Source organism: Anguilla anguilla, chromosome 14, assembly GCF_013347855.1.
Source record: "Anguilla anguilla isolate fAngAng1 chromosome 14, fAngAng1.pri, whole genome shotgun sequence".
Classification (NCBI taxonomy): Eukaryota; Metazoa; Chordata; class Actinopteri; order Anguilliformes; family Anguillidae; genus Anguilla; species Anguilla anguilla.
This window is the reverse complement of record NC_049214.1, coordinates 24906590-24921952: the sequence shown is the minus strand read 5'-3', so window position 1 is coordinate 24921952 and position 15363 is coordinate 24906590. Positions and strand designations below refer to the sequence as shown.

General features: G+C 40.8%; 2 protein-coding genes across 3 annotated transcripts; one reads left to right on the top strand and one right to left on the bottom strand.

Annotated features, from left to right (window-relative positions):
• Nucleotides 1-596: 596 nt before the first annotated feature.
• Nucleotides 597-6010, bottom strand: LOC118213125 (cystatin-B-like). Of its 2 annotated transcripts, none has more exons than XM_035391831.1 (3): nt 5785-6010; nt 1338-1439; nt 597-976 (listed from the first exon to the last, which is right to left on the bottom strand). In XM_035391831.1, exons 1-3 carry the CDS (start codon nt 5851-5853, stop codon nt 848-850), a joined length of 300 nt encoding a protein of 99 aa, XP_035247722.1. In that variant the 5' UTR covers nt 5854-6010; the 3' UTR covers nt 597-847. The 2 variants fall into 2 exon arrangements, with proteins under 2 accessions (XP_035247722.1, XP_035247721.1); XM_035391830.1 differs by lacking the exon at nt 5785-6010 and adding an exon at nt 2003-2233.
• Nucleotides 6011-10467: 4457 nt separating this feature from the next.
• Nucleotides 10468-14482, top strand: LOC118212467 (fibropellin-3-like). Its single transcript, XM_035390360.1, has 3 exons — nt 10468-10744; nt 12346-12600; nt 13073-14482. The coding sequence occupies exons 2-3, from the start codon at nt 12356-12358 to the stop codon at nt 13152-13154; spliced, it is 327 nt and encodes a 108-aa protein (XP_035246251.1). The 5' UTR covers nt 10468-10744; nt 12346-12355; the 3' UTR covers nt 13155-14482.
• The last annotated feature ends 881 nt before the right edge of the window (nt 14483-15363 follow it).

Here is a 15363-nt window from a genome sequence, read left to right as displayed (position 1 = left end):
AATTTAAATGCTTTGGCAACCGTTTTGGGGCAGTATGCATGCCCTCTGCTGTACAGAAGAACCCATGGTTGTCTCTGATTTAGGGAAGACCAGAAGCTGTTGGTGTTTTCTGACAGCTGTTCAGAGCTTTTAATGGTGTTGAGTCTGGCCACATTAAGAGCTTTTAATTTCTTATGGCCCCAATTAGACACCGGTGTCTAAAAATAGCATTCTCTTAAATTATTGCTTTCATCGGTCACTAATTCAAGGTGCACTGCTGTAACACATAAGGGCAAGGCACATATTCAGCCAGAATAGTTTTAAAGTGCAAATTAAAATATGCAGCTGTGTTTACACTTTGAAATGCTAATTAGGAGGTTCTCCACTGTCCTGGCTAAATTCCCAAACCTTGGTTTCTCCCTCTCCACCTCAGCTGATGTGTGGAGAACGTTCTGGGGCAAAATGGCTGCCGTCAATATCCTGGTCATGGAGAGCTGCAGGGTCTTTAAATTTTTTTGTGCATGAAACTCCTCTTGAAACTCATAGTAATACACTTATTTCACTCAGGTTGTTGAAAAATGTAAATGTAACATAGCCACACAGTCATTTATTCATAGCATGTTTACAATAAAGTTTAAAGTTTATTTACTAGTTGAGAAAAATAACTCCAAATGTCACTCCATTTAATTTTTTCAGTCAGCAGTGTGAAATTCAATGCATGCACAGGACAAAACGTATTGCGAGTAGTTTAAAAGCTGCTTGATAGTTGATTTTTGAAAGTTACAAATAAAAAGAGTAAAATATAGGAGAGGTTGTAGTCCAGACGCTAGGCACAATACTCTTGAGCACTCAGAGGGACTTGGGGTGGTCAGAAGTAACCAATTGGTTCGTGGTGAAGCTTGCCTGTCTCTTGGCGAAGCAGCTTTAAAGGTTGGTTTGCACAGGGCAGTGGTCTATGGACACACAGGTGCACATAGTCATCTCCACCTACGTGGACCTGCAGGGGAAGTGTAGAGGAGTGAGGACAATGGGCCAATCACCAGACAGGTCTCTCAAACACAGGCACAGTTAAAATTTTTAAATTTTATCAATTTTAATACGTTTCTGTTAATGCTTATCAATGAACATGAAATAAAATCATTGCAAGACACGTGTATGGATTGAAGCACATAAGAGAGCCAGCTTGGTGCTAACTAGGTAGACTAGGTTGGCATTTTGTTGCTGTAATACTATGTTTATTTGTTAGAAATTGGTCTCAGTCACCAAATGTTACTTATTTGACAGAAGTCCATAATGTTAATCTGGTCATGGCAGTACTTCTGAACGCGGTTCTGTCACTGAACTGTAACTGAACTTACCTTAATGAAGTAGTTGGTTCCAGCCACCACTTGGGATGCAAACGATTTTGCTTTGAAGTCATCAAACTTCTTCCCAGCATCCTCCTCCGACTGCGACTTAATCTTGGAGAACAAACGCACACACAGACACAGACAGACACACACACACACACACACAGAATGAATTCACTTTCTTCAAATGGGACACCTGTCATATGTGCTGCCCGATGGGGATTTTTCATTAAAACTGCTGAACCAACAACAACGCGGCCCAAAAATTCATTGTGACTGTGACTCACGAAGTAACTGTGACCACTCGTCTAAAAACAAGGCACGCCTCAACTGTATCTAATCAAACGAAGCTTTTTAGCCTATTCCGGACTGTGGAAGCATTCCACATTCACAAAACCTTCCGTACAGCGACCCGTAACTTAATTGAACTATCAACTAACTCATCTAGTTGAACTATCATCTACAGACCATTATTTATGCTGGCAGTTTTAATACAGACATATCTGCCAAGCACATTAATTCGCTTTGTGAAAAAGTTACATACAATATCAGTGCGATGCGATTACTGTCCGTAGCTAGGCTATACATTCCAAGAGCTGCAAGTCCAGTTTAATATAATATCTCACAGAATAAATAAAAGTAGCCCCATTTGTTCATTGGAGATTCACTTTTACCTCATCACAGATTTTCTGCACCTCGGGAGTGGCGTCCTGAGGTGCTCCTGTTCCTCCACATAGCGGCATAATGATCAGAGAGAATTTACTAACAGCACAGTGTTTTGGATCACACGTAAAAGGGCAATGATAGCCTACGATATGTCCTGTCAAATCGAAACGACAAAAGTTCAGTATTTAGTTTGTGACCAGGTTATAGCGTACCATGTGACTAGGCTAGACCATACCAAGTGATTAACCCAACTCAAACCTGCTATTTGAAAATGGCTACATCCAATCTGATAATAAATAGGAAAAGGATACTGAATACGATAATATTACCGGTCGTGTTACAACAAAGATACATTTCATTAGATGAACCATGAAAATGTATTTTGAAATTTTGCCTTGCTTTCTCTGTTCTCCCCTCCCATTTTTTGGTCTGTTCGGTGATGCAGCAAAACGTATGGTCCTGAACGAGGACCAGGACACCGGATTGCTATTCTCCAGGAAGCTCGCAAACTCCAGTGACTAGGCTACTCGATGTATTGCTGTTTAGTAAGCCTTTGGTGACCAGAAGCAAGTTTCTCCATTGAAAACTACGAATTTACACTGGCCAAATTATTTTCGTTTAAATTCTAAAATTTCTTGTCACTGACCTATCTTTATCAGAGGTGTGGGAAAAGCATCTATTCAACACACTCGACTGAAACAGTTTTGAAGCGATGGGGTACATTTATCATCACTAGGCAATTAAATCGTCTCGAATAATTTCCACCTTGTACTGCTTCGGTTACGTTAGACTCAGAGTTAATAACATTGCAGTACAGAAAATTATATATAAAGGTTGTCTTTACCCATATTTTGTAGGGCCACAGGCAGGTGAAGCCAAGCAGGCAATCAGCAGCTTGTTTGGGTGGAGTTCTAAGTCACAGGTATAGAGAGCAGTTAACCTGCAGGGGGGTTAGTCTAATCCAGCCAGTAATATAAAGCACATCACATGCAAAAGTTAAAAGTTAGTATTGATGATGTCTTGCTTTCTTTCATGCACCGAGCAGGCTTAATTTCAAGACAAAGCAGGTACATAAATCAAAGCCTAGTGAATTATATCTGAAGAATAACATGTTTTCAATGTACAAAAAGGACAAGTCACTCACACATACAAAGCACTCTCTGTAAGTCATTAGTTCAACCTTGCAAAATCTAGGCCTGCCATTAAAAGCATTGACATCAAAATTATGCCAAGTTACAAGAAACAATATTGCCCATCTTAGCTCACACAAATTAAACAAGCCGTATTCCAAATCAATGCTACCCCAGTGCTTCCTAAACTGGCTAAATGGCCAATGGGGAGACATATCCTATGTGCCTGGAACATCTGCAATGACATACTTGGTAGGAAGAAGAATACGGAAAAAACACAAAATCCCCCAAGTTTGGGGCCTCATTGTGCAGACCCCTGAAGTTGTTTGTGAATTCTGTCTGCTGACATGAGGTCAGAAGGTACAGAAGTTAATGTTTTTAAGGGCTGAGAGACTGTGGTAATTGTGGTTATTTCTGTAGGAAACCCTGAATCCCTAAACTCTCAGTGCTGTATGGATGTGAGCCATGCTGCCCCGCCAAGGCGTTACTTGGCAGAATGGCATACCTGCCATCCCAATGAGCTGTTCCTGTCTGCAACAATCACTTTTCAATGATTAATTTCATCCATTTTGCTTGAGATCAGTGTTCCGTTAGCTAAAGGACTTCACCACAGGCTAAAAAAGTACAGCAACCATAGCAAGGTTGTTTACAGCTTCAGCAAGCACCTGTATAGCTTGCAATCCAGCAGCAAACTAGACTTTAGACACTTTGGCTGTCAATTCCCAGAGAGCCACACCCCCCGCCTCCCACCCCACCCCACCCCCCAGATCACGTCAACCCTCTGCATTAACTGGTTTTTACGTTAATCCTTCATATTTAGGTACCCACTGCTAAAAAGCCCCATAGGTTTGTGATCTGTCCACCTGTGGATTGACAGCTCAACTGTGTTGTTCTGGCAACAGCTGAATCTTTATCATAGCCCACTCAACATGCGCACGTTTATCACATACTGCATTGTTATGTTCTATAGCCTGGGTTATTTAGCCTATTTTCACCCTGTGTTGTAAACGTTAGCCTATGTTGTGTTTGGTGGCCTGTTATGGCTATATCATTTAAATTATTTTTTACACACCTGGATAACAATTGTTGAATTTCAGCGAGAAGCAAATTATAAAATTTCAGTTAATAAAATTGTTTATGTGGCGATTTGGGTATTACAAGGAGTACATCTTTGTGCATCATAAACCAAAAAAGACTTGGCACCTGTGCAATCTTATGCATTCCCAGGAGCCATTGCACGAGAGGCCGATCAGGAAGTGATGCACAGGAAGTGATGCACAATCTGCCTCCTTAGAGTATATAATATGTAGACAGCGATGCCAATAGAAACCTATGGGGAGCACATCAGAACCAGGAAATATATTTTTTTTAGCTCAGCAGACATGCTGAGTTGTGTCCTTGGTCACATGCATAATCACGTGTACAATGAGGATGTAGTCTTATTGATATAGACTAATAATCACTTGATTGACAATGATTACCTGTTAGACTGATATGAGTTAGTTAGATATGCTTCAGAGTAAATTGATAAATGAATGAATGAATGAACCATTTATGAGCTTTACAGTACAGAGAGGGAGAGAACATTTTTTTTAGCCAGTTAAATCAGGGGATGATTAGGTGGCAAGTTTGAGAAAGCCAGGTTGGGGATTTAGCCAGGACACCTCTTTGCAACTAGTGTCATGGGATCTTTAATGACCACTGTGAGTCAGGACCTCGGTTTAACGTCTCATCTGAGACGCATTAATGTGGTTTGCAAATGATTTTTCGTTGTCAATGCTATATGAAATGCTGCTTAGCCTACATAACAACCTCTCCTTAGTGTCATCACCTTCAGTCTTTTTTCTTGTTGATCTCAGATAGCATCTGAACCAAAATCGCATTAGGCCATGCAGTGACCGGGCTGGGTCTGCCGGAGAGGAACAAGCCAGCCCCAAAATGGAAGAACTGAAACGACCTCTACCAAAAAGGTAAAACTGACACAACAGTCAGACCTTCCTTTTTTAAAAGGAAAGAAAACCATCCCTTTATTGTTACATGACATTGTATTTGTTTGGTGTCCCTATAGATGACGGCCAAATATGGATTTATTACAGAGAGAGAAGTGTCCAGTCCAGCTGAGGGGACAAATATTTGTTTGGGGGACAACAGAACTGTGTCTGTAGAATCTACTCTGTGAAGGTAATGTTAGCAGAGATGACTGATAGACACACTGTAATATAAATGTGGAGATCATTTGTATTGATAATGGATGTTTTTTGTACGTATAGCTCAGGCCAGCGGCAGTGTAACATCTTTTTTCTCAATTATTCTGACATGCCATTCTCTCGCAGTTTGTGAAATCTTGATTTGGTGGGACACACAGAGCTGCTGCAAAGCCTTTTTTTGACTTATGATGTATGTTATCCTCGAAGCGGATCCTCAGGATCGTTTTAGTCTCTGAGCAGAACTGTCAGCTAACAAATCATTATTTATGCTAGCAGTTTTAATACGGACATATCTGCCAAGCACATCAATTCGCACAGTGAAGTTACATAAAATATGAGTGCGATGCGATTACTGTCCGTAGCTAGGCTATACATTCCAAGGGTTGCAAGTCCAGTTTAAATTATTATCTCACAGAACAAATAAAAGTAGCCTCATTTGTTATTCACTTTTACCTCATCACAGATTTTCTGCACCTCGGAAGTGGCGTCCTGCGGTGCTCCTGTTCCTCCACGTCGCTGCATGATGGTCAGAGTGTATTTTCGAACAGGACCGTGTTTTGGATAAGATGTAACAGGGCAACGATAGCCTACGACACGTGCTGTCAAATCAATACGGCAAAACTTACCTATTTAGTTTGTGACTAGGTTATAGCGTACCACGTGACTAAGTTAGAGCGTACCAATTGATTAACCGAACTCAAACCTGCAATTTGAAAATGGCTACGTGAAATCTGATAATAAATAAGAATAAACTACTGAATACGATATTTCCGTTCTTGTTACAACAACGATAAATTAAACTAGATGAACCATGAAAATGTATTTTAAAATTTGGCCTTGCTTTCTCTGTTCTCCCCTCCCATCGTTTGGTTTGTTCGGTGATGCAGCAAAACATATGATCCTGAACAATGAACTGGTCCTGAACAGAGAGGTCCTGAATCAGGACACCAGGCATTGCCATTCTCCATGAAGCTCACAAACACCAGTGGTAACTCGAGGTATTGCCGTTCAGTAAGCCTCTGGTCTATGCCTCTGGTGCCCAGAAATAAGTTTCCCCATTGAAGCCCATGCACATATAGAGGCTATTAAAGCATTAAAAACTTTAAAGCAGCACAAGGCTATGCATCACATGCTAGCATGCAAAGACTCAATGCTATACAACACATGTGCTGTTCAGTACTGACTTTGCAGACTTTGCAGAAAGCACAGAAGCCAATGCTGGTGGCATATTTAGATGTCACTGATGACACTGTTGATTGTCCAGTAACCAGATTTTGAAATTTACGGTGAATGTGCCAGCGTTTGCCACGTCTCTCAGATCTGCATGCGGAGTGTTCCAAACATGTGATGCTCTAAAAGAGAAGGCTGATTGGCTAAAAGCGCTTTTCTCATATTATGCAATCGCCTCTTGTGTGGGCCTTGTGGACCTACTTGTAGTTTTATTCACAAATTGTCTGGACAGGAGAAGCAAAACCATTAAGGATTTTAAAAACTAAACCTGCGTCTGAAAATTTCACCAGATTTTCCCAGCTTAGGTGTACTTGGCTAAGATGTCACAAGTGATGATGTGGGTTTGACCTTTTGTCTTGGATATTTCGAGCTTGTTTAAAAACTGTCGCAATGTGTTTGAGAGTAGTCTTACATGCCTGTGTCCAACCAGTTAAACAGTAAGTGATATGAGGGAGAATTATAGCATTCAGCAACAATTTTTCAGCCTCTGTTGTTAAACTGTCTCTAATACATCTAAAATTAAACAGGTTGAATTTCACTGTGTTCACAATTTTCTTTACATATTTTTTAAAATCAAGTTGTGAATAACTTATTATTCCCAGATATTTAAACTCATGCACTACCTCAGATTTCTTGCCTTGAACAAATATTTCAGGTTCAGATTCCAAATTTGGCCTTATGTAAAAAAAATTTTTTTTTAAACATGCAACAGTTTTTTAACATTAAGATGTAAGCAAGATTTTATCAGCCAGTTTGAAATGTGTACATTGCAGCTGATAGCTTCTGTGTGGCCTGCTGCTTTTTTTGCATGCACATAAACTGCTGTGTCATCAGTATACATTTAACAAGTAATGCCAGGAGGACAGACATCTGGAAGCTCATTGACGTATAAACTGAATAACAATGGTCCTAGAATTGACCCCTGTGGGACTCCAACTTCTTTGTTTAATTTATCAGTTAATCTGCCTAACATGACGTGGAGAAAGAAGTTGTGTGTTTACACACCAGTGGATTACTTAGATTGTTAGCACACTTGTCAATCAAGGGAAATGAATGAAAACAGGTTGAGACCAATGATCAATTTAAAGGTAAGTTTGAAATCATTAATACAGATATCATAACTATGTTTTAGAGGGAAGCAATATCGTTGTCAATACAGTAACAATGTGAAAAGCCAACTATAAACGGCTATAAAACCCACAAGCGCCGACAATTATGCAATCGGCGCCATCTAGTGGTTACAATCTGACATGGTAAATAGAAAAATCGCTTAGGCAGGCCTAAGCCTTTGACAAAAACGGCCCAATACATAAAACTATAGTCTTCTATTCCAAAAGTGAAAGCAATGCAAAAATTCTAAGCTCTCATTTTTTCGTTCAGATAGACAGGAAATAAAGCTTTTTTTTTTTAAAAAAAAAGGATTGGTGCATTGAGGGGCCCCATGGCCTGTTTTCAGTTAAGGCATTGTTCTAGTGCAAGGATGGGCCCCAATGATGTGGTTATCTGGTTTCTTTTAAGGCACTGTTCCAGTGCATGGATGGGTTCCATATTCTGGTATATGTTAAGGTACTGTTCTATCGCATAGATGGACTCCATGGTCTGGTTTCTGTTAAGGTACTGTTCTGTTGCATGGATGGACCCCAGTTGGTCCTAACATAATGGTAAATGGTAAATGAACTGCATTTATATAGCGCTTTTATCCAAAGCACTTTACAATTGATGCCTCTCATTCGCCAGAGCAGTTAGGAGTGTCTTGCTCAAGGACACTTCGACACACCCAGGGCGGGGTTCAAACCGGCAACCCTCCGACTGCCAGACAATCGCTCTTACCTCCTGAGCTATGTTGCCCCCTTGCAATGCACGGATGGTAGGGTTTTAGCCAGCTGGCCTCACAGCACTTCATCACAGACCAGCGACCCTGGCACATTTGTGCACTTTAAATTCCCATGTTAAGCTGCACATGGACTGTGATCTTCAGACCATTTCTGCGGAAGCCCTACTGGCAAACTTTGGCGAGGTAAGAAGCAACAATTAGCATCCTGTGTTTGAGAGGGAAATACATGCCTGTCTGTTTCTCCTAAACTGATGGTGAACATTGCAGCGAGGAGCGCTGCTGTACACGATTGGTCATTCCCTGCTAGGGAGAAAAAAAGCTAAAGTACTTGTTTCAGATGCAATACGTCCCACAGTAAAGTAGCCCTGCTGACTGCCCAGCAGTCCTGTGGAGTAGCACTTAAAGCTAAAGTTGACCAAAAACCAGGAACTGTGAATTTGCAGCCATAGCATTACCCCACAGCAACAACAACAATAACTCATTCCCCAACCTTTATGTCTTTTGCTCAGCCAACCAGCATGAAATATCAGACAACCTGGCTATTGTATATCATTAGAAAGGGGGATATCCAAATATGGAATGTATTATTCCAAAAGTATTACCTTCTTTTGTGACTGAAGAAAGAAAGATTTCCTAGAAAGGGTGATGAGAGGTAAAGCAAACTGCTTGCTTGGCACAGACACGCCTTTCTGTTTGGCTTGCTGTGTACAGTAAAATAGCAGCACTTGCAGCAACACAAACGTTGCTAGGTAAATTAACCCCTGCCATTTGGCGACTTGTCGTGCCGAATACGCCAAAGCATCTCCTGCGATGACATCACCGTGTGGTTGATAAGGCTCTTCAGGATCATGAATATGTGGCCTCACCATAGAAATATCATCGGCGCCACAGAGAAGCACAAAGTAACCAGTAACACTTTACAATAACATTACATGAATTGGCATCATCTAATGTAGTTGTTAACTACTAACTTCCGAAAAGTTCTTCTCTATAGCTTTGTAAACGTGTTTGCACATCATTAATTCTTGTTAAGAACTACATTAGTTAATGCCAGTTCATATTGGGATTAAAAAACAGTTCCTGCATCAGTTAATGGTTAACAAATGATAAATGTATTCTATGTTTTCATAATGTATAAATAATCGTGTAGCTAATAATATTAGTTAATGTATTTGTTAACTACTTACTAGATTTCATGCTTAATGAATGTATTTGTACAACATTAATCCATGTTAAAAACTACATTAGTTAATGCCAATTCATGTGACCTTATTGTAACGTGCTACCAAGTACACTACAAGAGATTCTTGGAAATGAGAAAAAGGTACATTCCGTACAGTCATTAGAAAGACTTTTTCCAGGCAGGGAGTGGTCAATGTGTGGAATAGCCTGCCAGGTCGCGTAGTAGAGGCAGAAACTTAAGACCAGGCTTGATACGGTGCTAGATACTATCTAGCCTGTAGGGAAATCAGAGCACAAGGTACAATTTAGTCAGGAAAATGGTGAGCACTGTTGGACTGAATGTCCTGCTCTTGTCATTATGTTATGTTTTGTTATGCTAATATGCAACCTAGCAACGTTTGTGTGCATGTGACAACTTTTAAGTCATTCACATATGAATGGAATGCCCACACCCAGTGAACCAGGAACAGCTCAGAGAGAGGACTGTCACTAATTTAGCAGTTTTGAAGGTTTATAAAAAAAATTTCTCATATCAACTGGGTCACATAGTTGATAGAACAACATACCCCTAATATAAAATGAAAACGACAAGATTTAAAATCAGGTTTCCCTTAGCCTGCTGGTTCACCTCCCAGTCAACTACACATTTTATTTAACTGATATTTCACAACCATCTTAAGTTTAAAAACAGTTAAAAAATAAAAAATAAATTCAACTCTCTTAATGGTGAAAGATTCAGTCATCATTAATCCTATATTTTGACTCACAAATAAATGTGTTCTTAATCACAGAGAAGCTAATGCTGGTGACTACTGAATTAGCCCACACGGGTTTGTAACGCAGAGTGGAGTGAAGATTAAGATCTCGCGGCCTCCCTACCTGTTTGTTCAGGTGCGCGGCTCACACATTTGGGCAGGTATGCAGGTAACTGAGGGGGAGGGGTGGAAAAGCCACCTCTTCCTGTTTTCGCCGTCCTCACAGGGCTCGCCCCAGCTCATGCCTCTTCCCAACGCTTCTTCTTGATTTTTCTTCCCCAAGGGATTAGTTTTTTTTGCATTTTGTTCAGGGGGGCAGCACTTAAAAACAAACAGAAATTTACCTTGCGTCTGAACACCTCGCTCCACACTCAGGAGATCCCCGTTCAGGTATCCCGCACTGCACGAAAAGGTGAGTACTTCTTTTTTTTAGATGTTTGATTATATTGTTGATGCATTCTCAACCTTATGTGTTTACTTTGTAATGGGGTATTGCTCTGTCATGGTGTTTGTGTGTTCTCAACCTTAGGCGTTTACTTTTAAAGATGGTTTGAACTGTCACGCTGCTTTTAAAAAAAAACCTGACTAACTACATGCTGAGAAACTTTGTTGCCCCTAGGAGAGTGCGTCACGGCATGTGATATGTATTGGAATGTTAAACATTTTTGTACTACAGACAAGTTTTACAGTTTTGCACGTTCCCCCAGACAGACTGGGGAAGGTAATTGCTCACTGGTGGAAGGACATGGCAAACTCAAAGGATTCGGGCATACATTAATTTATCCTAAACCAGTCCTTGTTTCAGACTCCACACAGCATAAGTTCCAGAACATTCGATCAAGTTAAGAGGGTTGAGTGAGAAATGTACCAGTGTAATCCTTGATGGCGTCTATAGGTTGTAAATTTTTCCTTTCTGTTGGAGAGACTCAAGTCTGCCCGCCCTGTCTCCACGATCCCTGCTCAGTAGGCATGAGACACAATTTTGTTAAAATCATTTAAATGTAGCAGTCAGTTTCTGATTGCGAATGACAGTTGGGTGAAGTGCACACTTTATACGAGTGCAGCACACCGCAGGTATATCCCTGTGCTCTTGGTTTGAAACTGAAAGAACAGGGCCTCACCCACCATATGTGCTTGGTGTTCACTGTACTGTGAAAACACATTTTGAAATTGCGTCAAATGCCATGGTTATCTAAATCTTTTAGCGGTTTCATGTTTCCTCCTCTCCACTCGTTTCATTTTGGGTCGGCTGGGGGGGGTGGGGGGGGGGTTGAGTTTACTGTCGCACACAAGAGATTAAAAACTGTCTTTTCTAAACAATGTCAAGCTATGCATATCAAACACTGGCAGTTTGTAAACCTGGCTGTTAAATTAGGAAAGGTCATTTTCAAAATGGAGTGTACTTTCCGCATAACTATCAGAATATTTGCACTGTCACTGTAAAATAAACTAAGAATGAAATGAGTGGAGAGCCTGCCCTGACATCCCTGTCCGTACATCTGTCAGCGATTGCTTCCCATCCTGCCGTGCGGAGCCAGCTGTTTCGTCTGTCCTGCTGGCCATTATTCTGCACATGGTTAGCTGTGCTCCACTGAATTGGCAGCAGGGGTTGCAGCACTGAGTGCTGATGAAGACGGTTGGGGATTCCAAAGGGGGGGGAAATCGGGACAAGCATTAAAAAAATCCACATTCTTTTAACAGTTTTACAACCTAGTGCAAGCTTGCAAGCTCAACCACCATGAGTCAGAAGCACCGATCTAGACCCAAGTAAAAATATTCATGTACTGCACTAACGTAGCAAGGCACTCAGTTTTGTTGATTCTTTGTTTAGGAAAATATTTCAAGCAAATTTATATCGAAAACGGGAGAGGAAGGATCAAATAACGCTACCTTATGTCATAATTCACTGATGCTCACGAATCTAACCAGGGGTCAAACACACAAGATTAACCCTTCAAGTACTATAATCATAAAGCGAGCACCTGGCCCGATGTCTGTCCGTCTCCCCCCCAGGGCAGCCAGAATGGACGCGTCGACCCCCCAGGCGTGTGACCAGCAGCTGTGTCAGTACCACGGGAAGTGCGTGACGGTGGACGGCGAGCCCGTCTGCGAGTGCCTGCTGGGGTACCGGGGCGCGTTCTGCCAGGACCGGGTCAGCGAGTCCATCCGGGTGCCGCTGACGCTCGGGGTGCTGGGGGTGATCGGCGGGGCCATCCTCCTGGCCTTCGCCTGCAGGTTCATATGGAAGAGGGTGAAGACGTTTCGGAGGTACCCAGGCCCTCCCCTGACACCATACGCCTGCTTTGTCTTTTGATCACCTTCCCTCGCCTCCCTATCTCTAAGCAACAAGAACCAGATTCACAAAATTGTGAAAATTTCGAGTAAAATGTCTCGTGATTAATTCGCTTGCATCACACCATGGGTCCGATGACTCCTATGAATCCTATGAATCCTATGAACTTGTCAGTTAAGTACCTGTGGTCCACCTGTGAAGCTGTACATGATGTGTCTCTCAGACTCACGCCTGATGAACAAGACTGGGCTTCCCAAAATGGGTGAAAAAGGGGGGATTGCATTAGAAACAACCTTTCAGAAATATCAGAATTCTAACCCATCACAATCGGAACACTTTAATTAATTTGTTGTTGCTCTTCCCTGTATTTGAATTTAAATTAACCTTATTTTTATCTGATGTATATTCACCAAGTAGGCAGTAATCTCCCTGTCTTTGTGTCCACAGGAAATCTGTGGGTACTTCACAGAGGATCGCCCTGGTGGAAATGGTCGACAGAGGAACCTCCAGTTACAATCAGTCGCTGTAGGATTTCAGACCATTTGCCTTCACTTGCCTTTCAAATCCTTTGGAAAAACTGACGGAACAACTCTGTGAGACCCAGAATGCACTGCACCCACTTACATTCGCACACAGATCTAAAAGAGGCATTGATGTTGACATCACCACCATTTTTTCCGTAAAGCTTGAAAGCTTGAAGACTTTTCATCTGATTGGAAGCCATTTTGCAGACTTTGTTTTAGATTTTAGTACAGTGGGGTGGAATATTGACTAACCCCCAAACCTAACAGGGTGAACTGGGTAAACAAATGCCTGCCAGATAAGCTTCTCCCATCCACAGGATCTCCACAAGGGCGGTACAGTACATTGCCAATCCCCTCCATTATATCTGCTTCAGAGACAACTGCAGGAGCCCATATATGGACAGGCAAATTTTACAGTTACAGTATTTTTCTCACCGCCTCTTTGCGCAATAGTGAGCGGCTATTTCTGTGGTAAGACATTGAAAAATCAAAGTTGTGTCAGGTTGTTGTTTTTCAAAAACACACTGACCAGATTTAATCTTCAAAACTGGAAAAACTATTCTTATATAGACTCCGTTCCAGTAATCTCATCCAGTGGTTAATCTGATAAACATTTAAGTTAAAGCTTGAGATAGAGAAATTTTCATTGAAAATAATCTTGAGCCTAAAACCAATAACTTATTTAAATGTAATTAAAGTGAGTATATTAATGAAAACATTTTTTTTTAATTGTGTGACTGCATACATTTTGTAACAGTGACAGTGATATAAACCACATTACTTTAAGGTTTACATTACTGTGCCCTTATCTGTAAACACTGCCCTTATCTGTGAATCTGATTTGGTAGCTATTAATATTAGTTTACCTGAACAAATATTCAAATCTGCAGTATTTTTCTGTCACCTTTCTGACAGAGCTGCTTCTGTGCTGCTGTCTGATTTTTTTAAACTTTTTTTTTAAACAAACGCCTTTTTTTACATCAAGCACTATGGATATTCCCATACTGTATACTTTATCAACTGTGCAAAGAAATGCCCCTTGGTATAACTTTGATTACATTCCTTTAACAGAAATTCTAATTGTTTCAGTTAAATTATCAAAGTTGCATCAGCACTGAAAAGAGCTTAATATTGCTATGGAAAAATAGCATATGCTACCTCTGGTTTTATACTTGCTCATTACTCACTCCACGAATGAGTCCATAAATCTGAGGTTTATATCTTTGAGCTTGTACCTGTATTTAACAACAACAACAACAACAACAACAGCAACAAAAAGTTCAGAAAGATGACTTGGATCACTAAATAAAATGAAAATGTTCATGAACACTGATTTTGTTTCAAAATGGCGTTCTTCTGAGAAGAGTTTGGGTTTCTCTTGCTTGGACACCGCAATAAATGACTGTCTTAACTGCACCTGAACTGCCTTTGTCATTTAAATAAATAAATAAATAAATAAATAAATTCCCACCCTAACGTGGAAAGGCCAATTGTCTGCAACTGCAGCCGCGTTCATGTGTGAACTGAACCACTCCACCGATTCGGGAGAGCGTAGAGAGCCGCAGTTCTCCTCTGAAAAACACATGGTGTCACCAACTGTTTCTTTTCACATCGCAGACAACAGCTAAGCACAAGGTGGAGTTGGAGGAAGACCTTTCGTGTGCTACTTTAGCACACGGTTCGTGGGAACCCTCCCATGTCCAAAGTGATAGAATTGCCCAGTGTGCATTGCTATATGGAGCTACCAGGCACAGTCAGCACTGGCAGGGTCTGAATTTGATCTGAGACTGAGGGGCTAATCCATCCATGCCTCAACCAAATGAGCCATCCTGTTTTTGTTTTTTTTTAAATGGCAAAAGATCATACCGATTGGTGTGATCCTAGATTGAAAAATTGAGGAATACATGCTGATTCTCAGAAATTAATAGAGATTGGAATAATTTTATTCCATAACTCATTTTACAAGACAGAAGTAAGCACAAATTCCACTCAAAATAATTAGATGTGTTCACAGTTACATGTCTGGGGGCTGTCTTACTGAACAGTTCAAAATGCATGAAAAAGCAGGTGTTTTCTTAATATTTTAAGCTATTTAAATTAAACAGAACTGTGATGACTCTGTTTTATAAATTAAGTGTATTTCAACCTTTTCGATGCTATGGATATCTCTGAACCTATTGTGTTTTGGTTCAAAAAACACATCTGCAGTATATC

Coding starts and splice junctions, on each gene's coding strand:
- LOC118212467 (XM_035390360.1), top strand. CDS start 12,356: ATGGACGCGTCGACCCCCCAGGCGTGTGACCAGCAGCTGTGTCAGTAC. Junction 12,601..13,072: donor AGGGTGAAGACGTTTCGGAG/GTACCCAGGCCC, acceptor TTGTGTCCACAG/GAAATCTGTGGGTACTTCAC.
- LOC118213125 (XM_035391831.1), bottom strand. CDS start 5,853: ATGCAGCGACGTGGAGGAACAGGAGCACCGCAGGACGCCACTTCCGAG. Junction 1,440..5,784: donor TGCAGAAAATCTGTGATGAG/GTAAAAGTGAAT, acceptor TTGTTCTCCAAG/ATTAAGTCGCAGTCGGAGGA. Junction 977..1,337: donor GAACCAACTACTTCATTAAG/GTAAGTTCAGTT, acceptor CTTCCCCTGCAG/GTCCACGTAGGTGGAGATGA.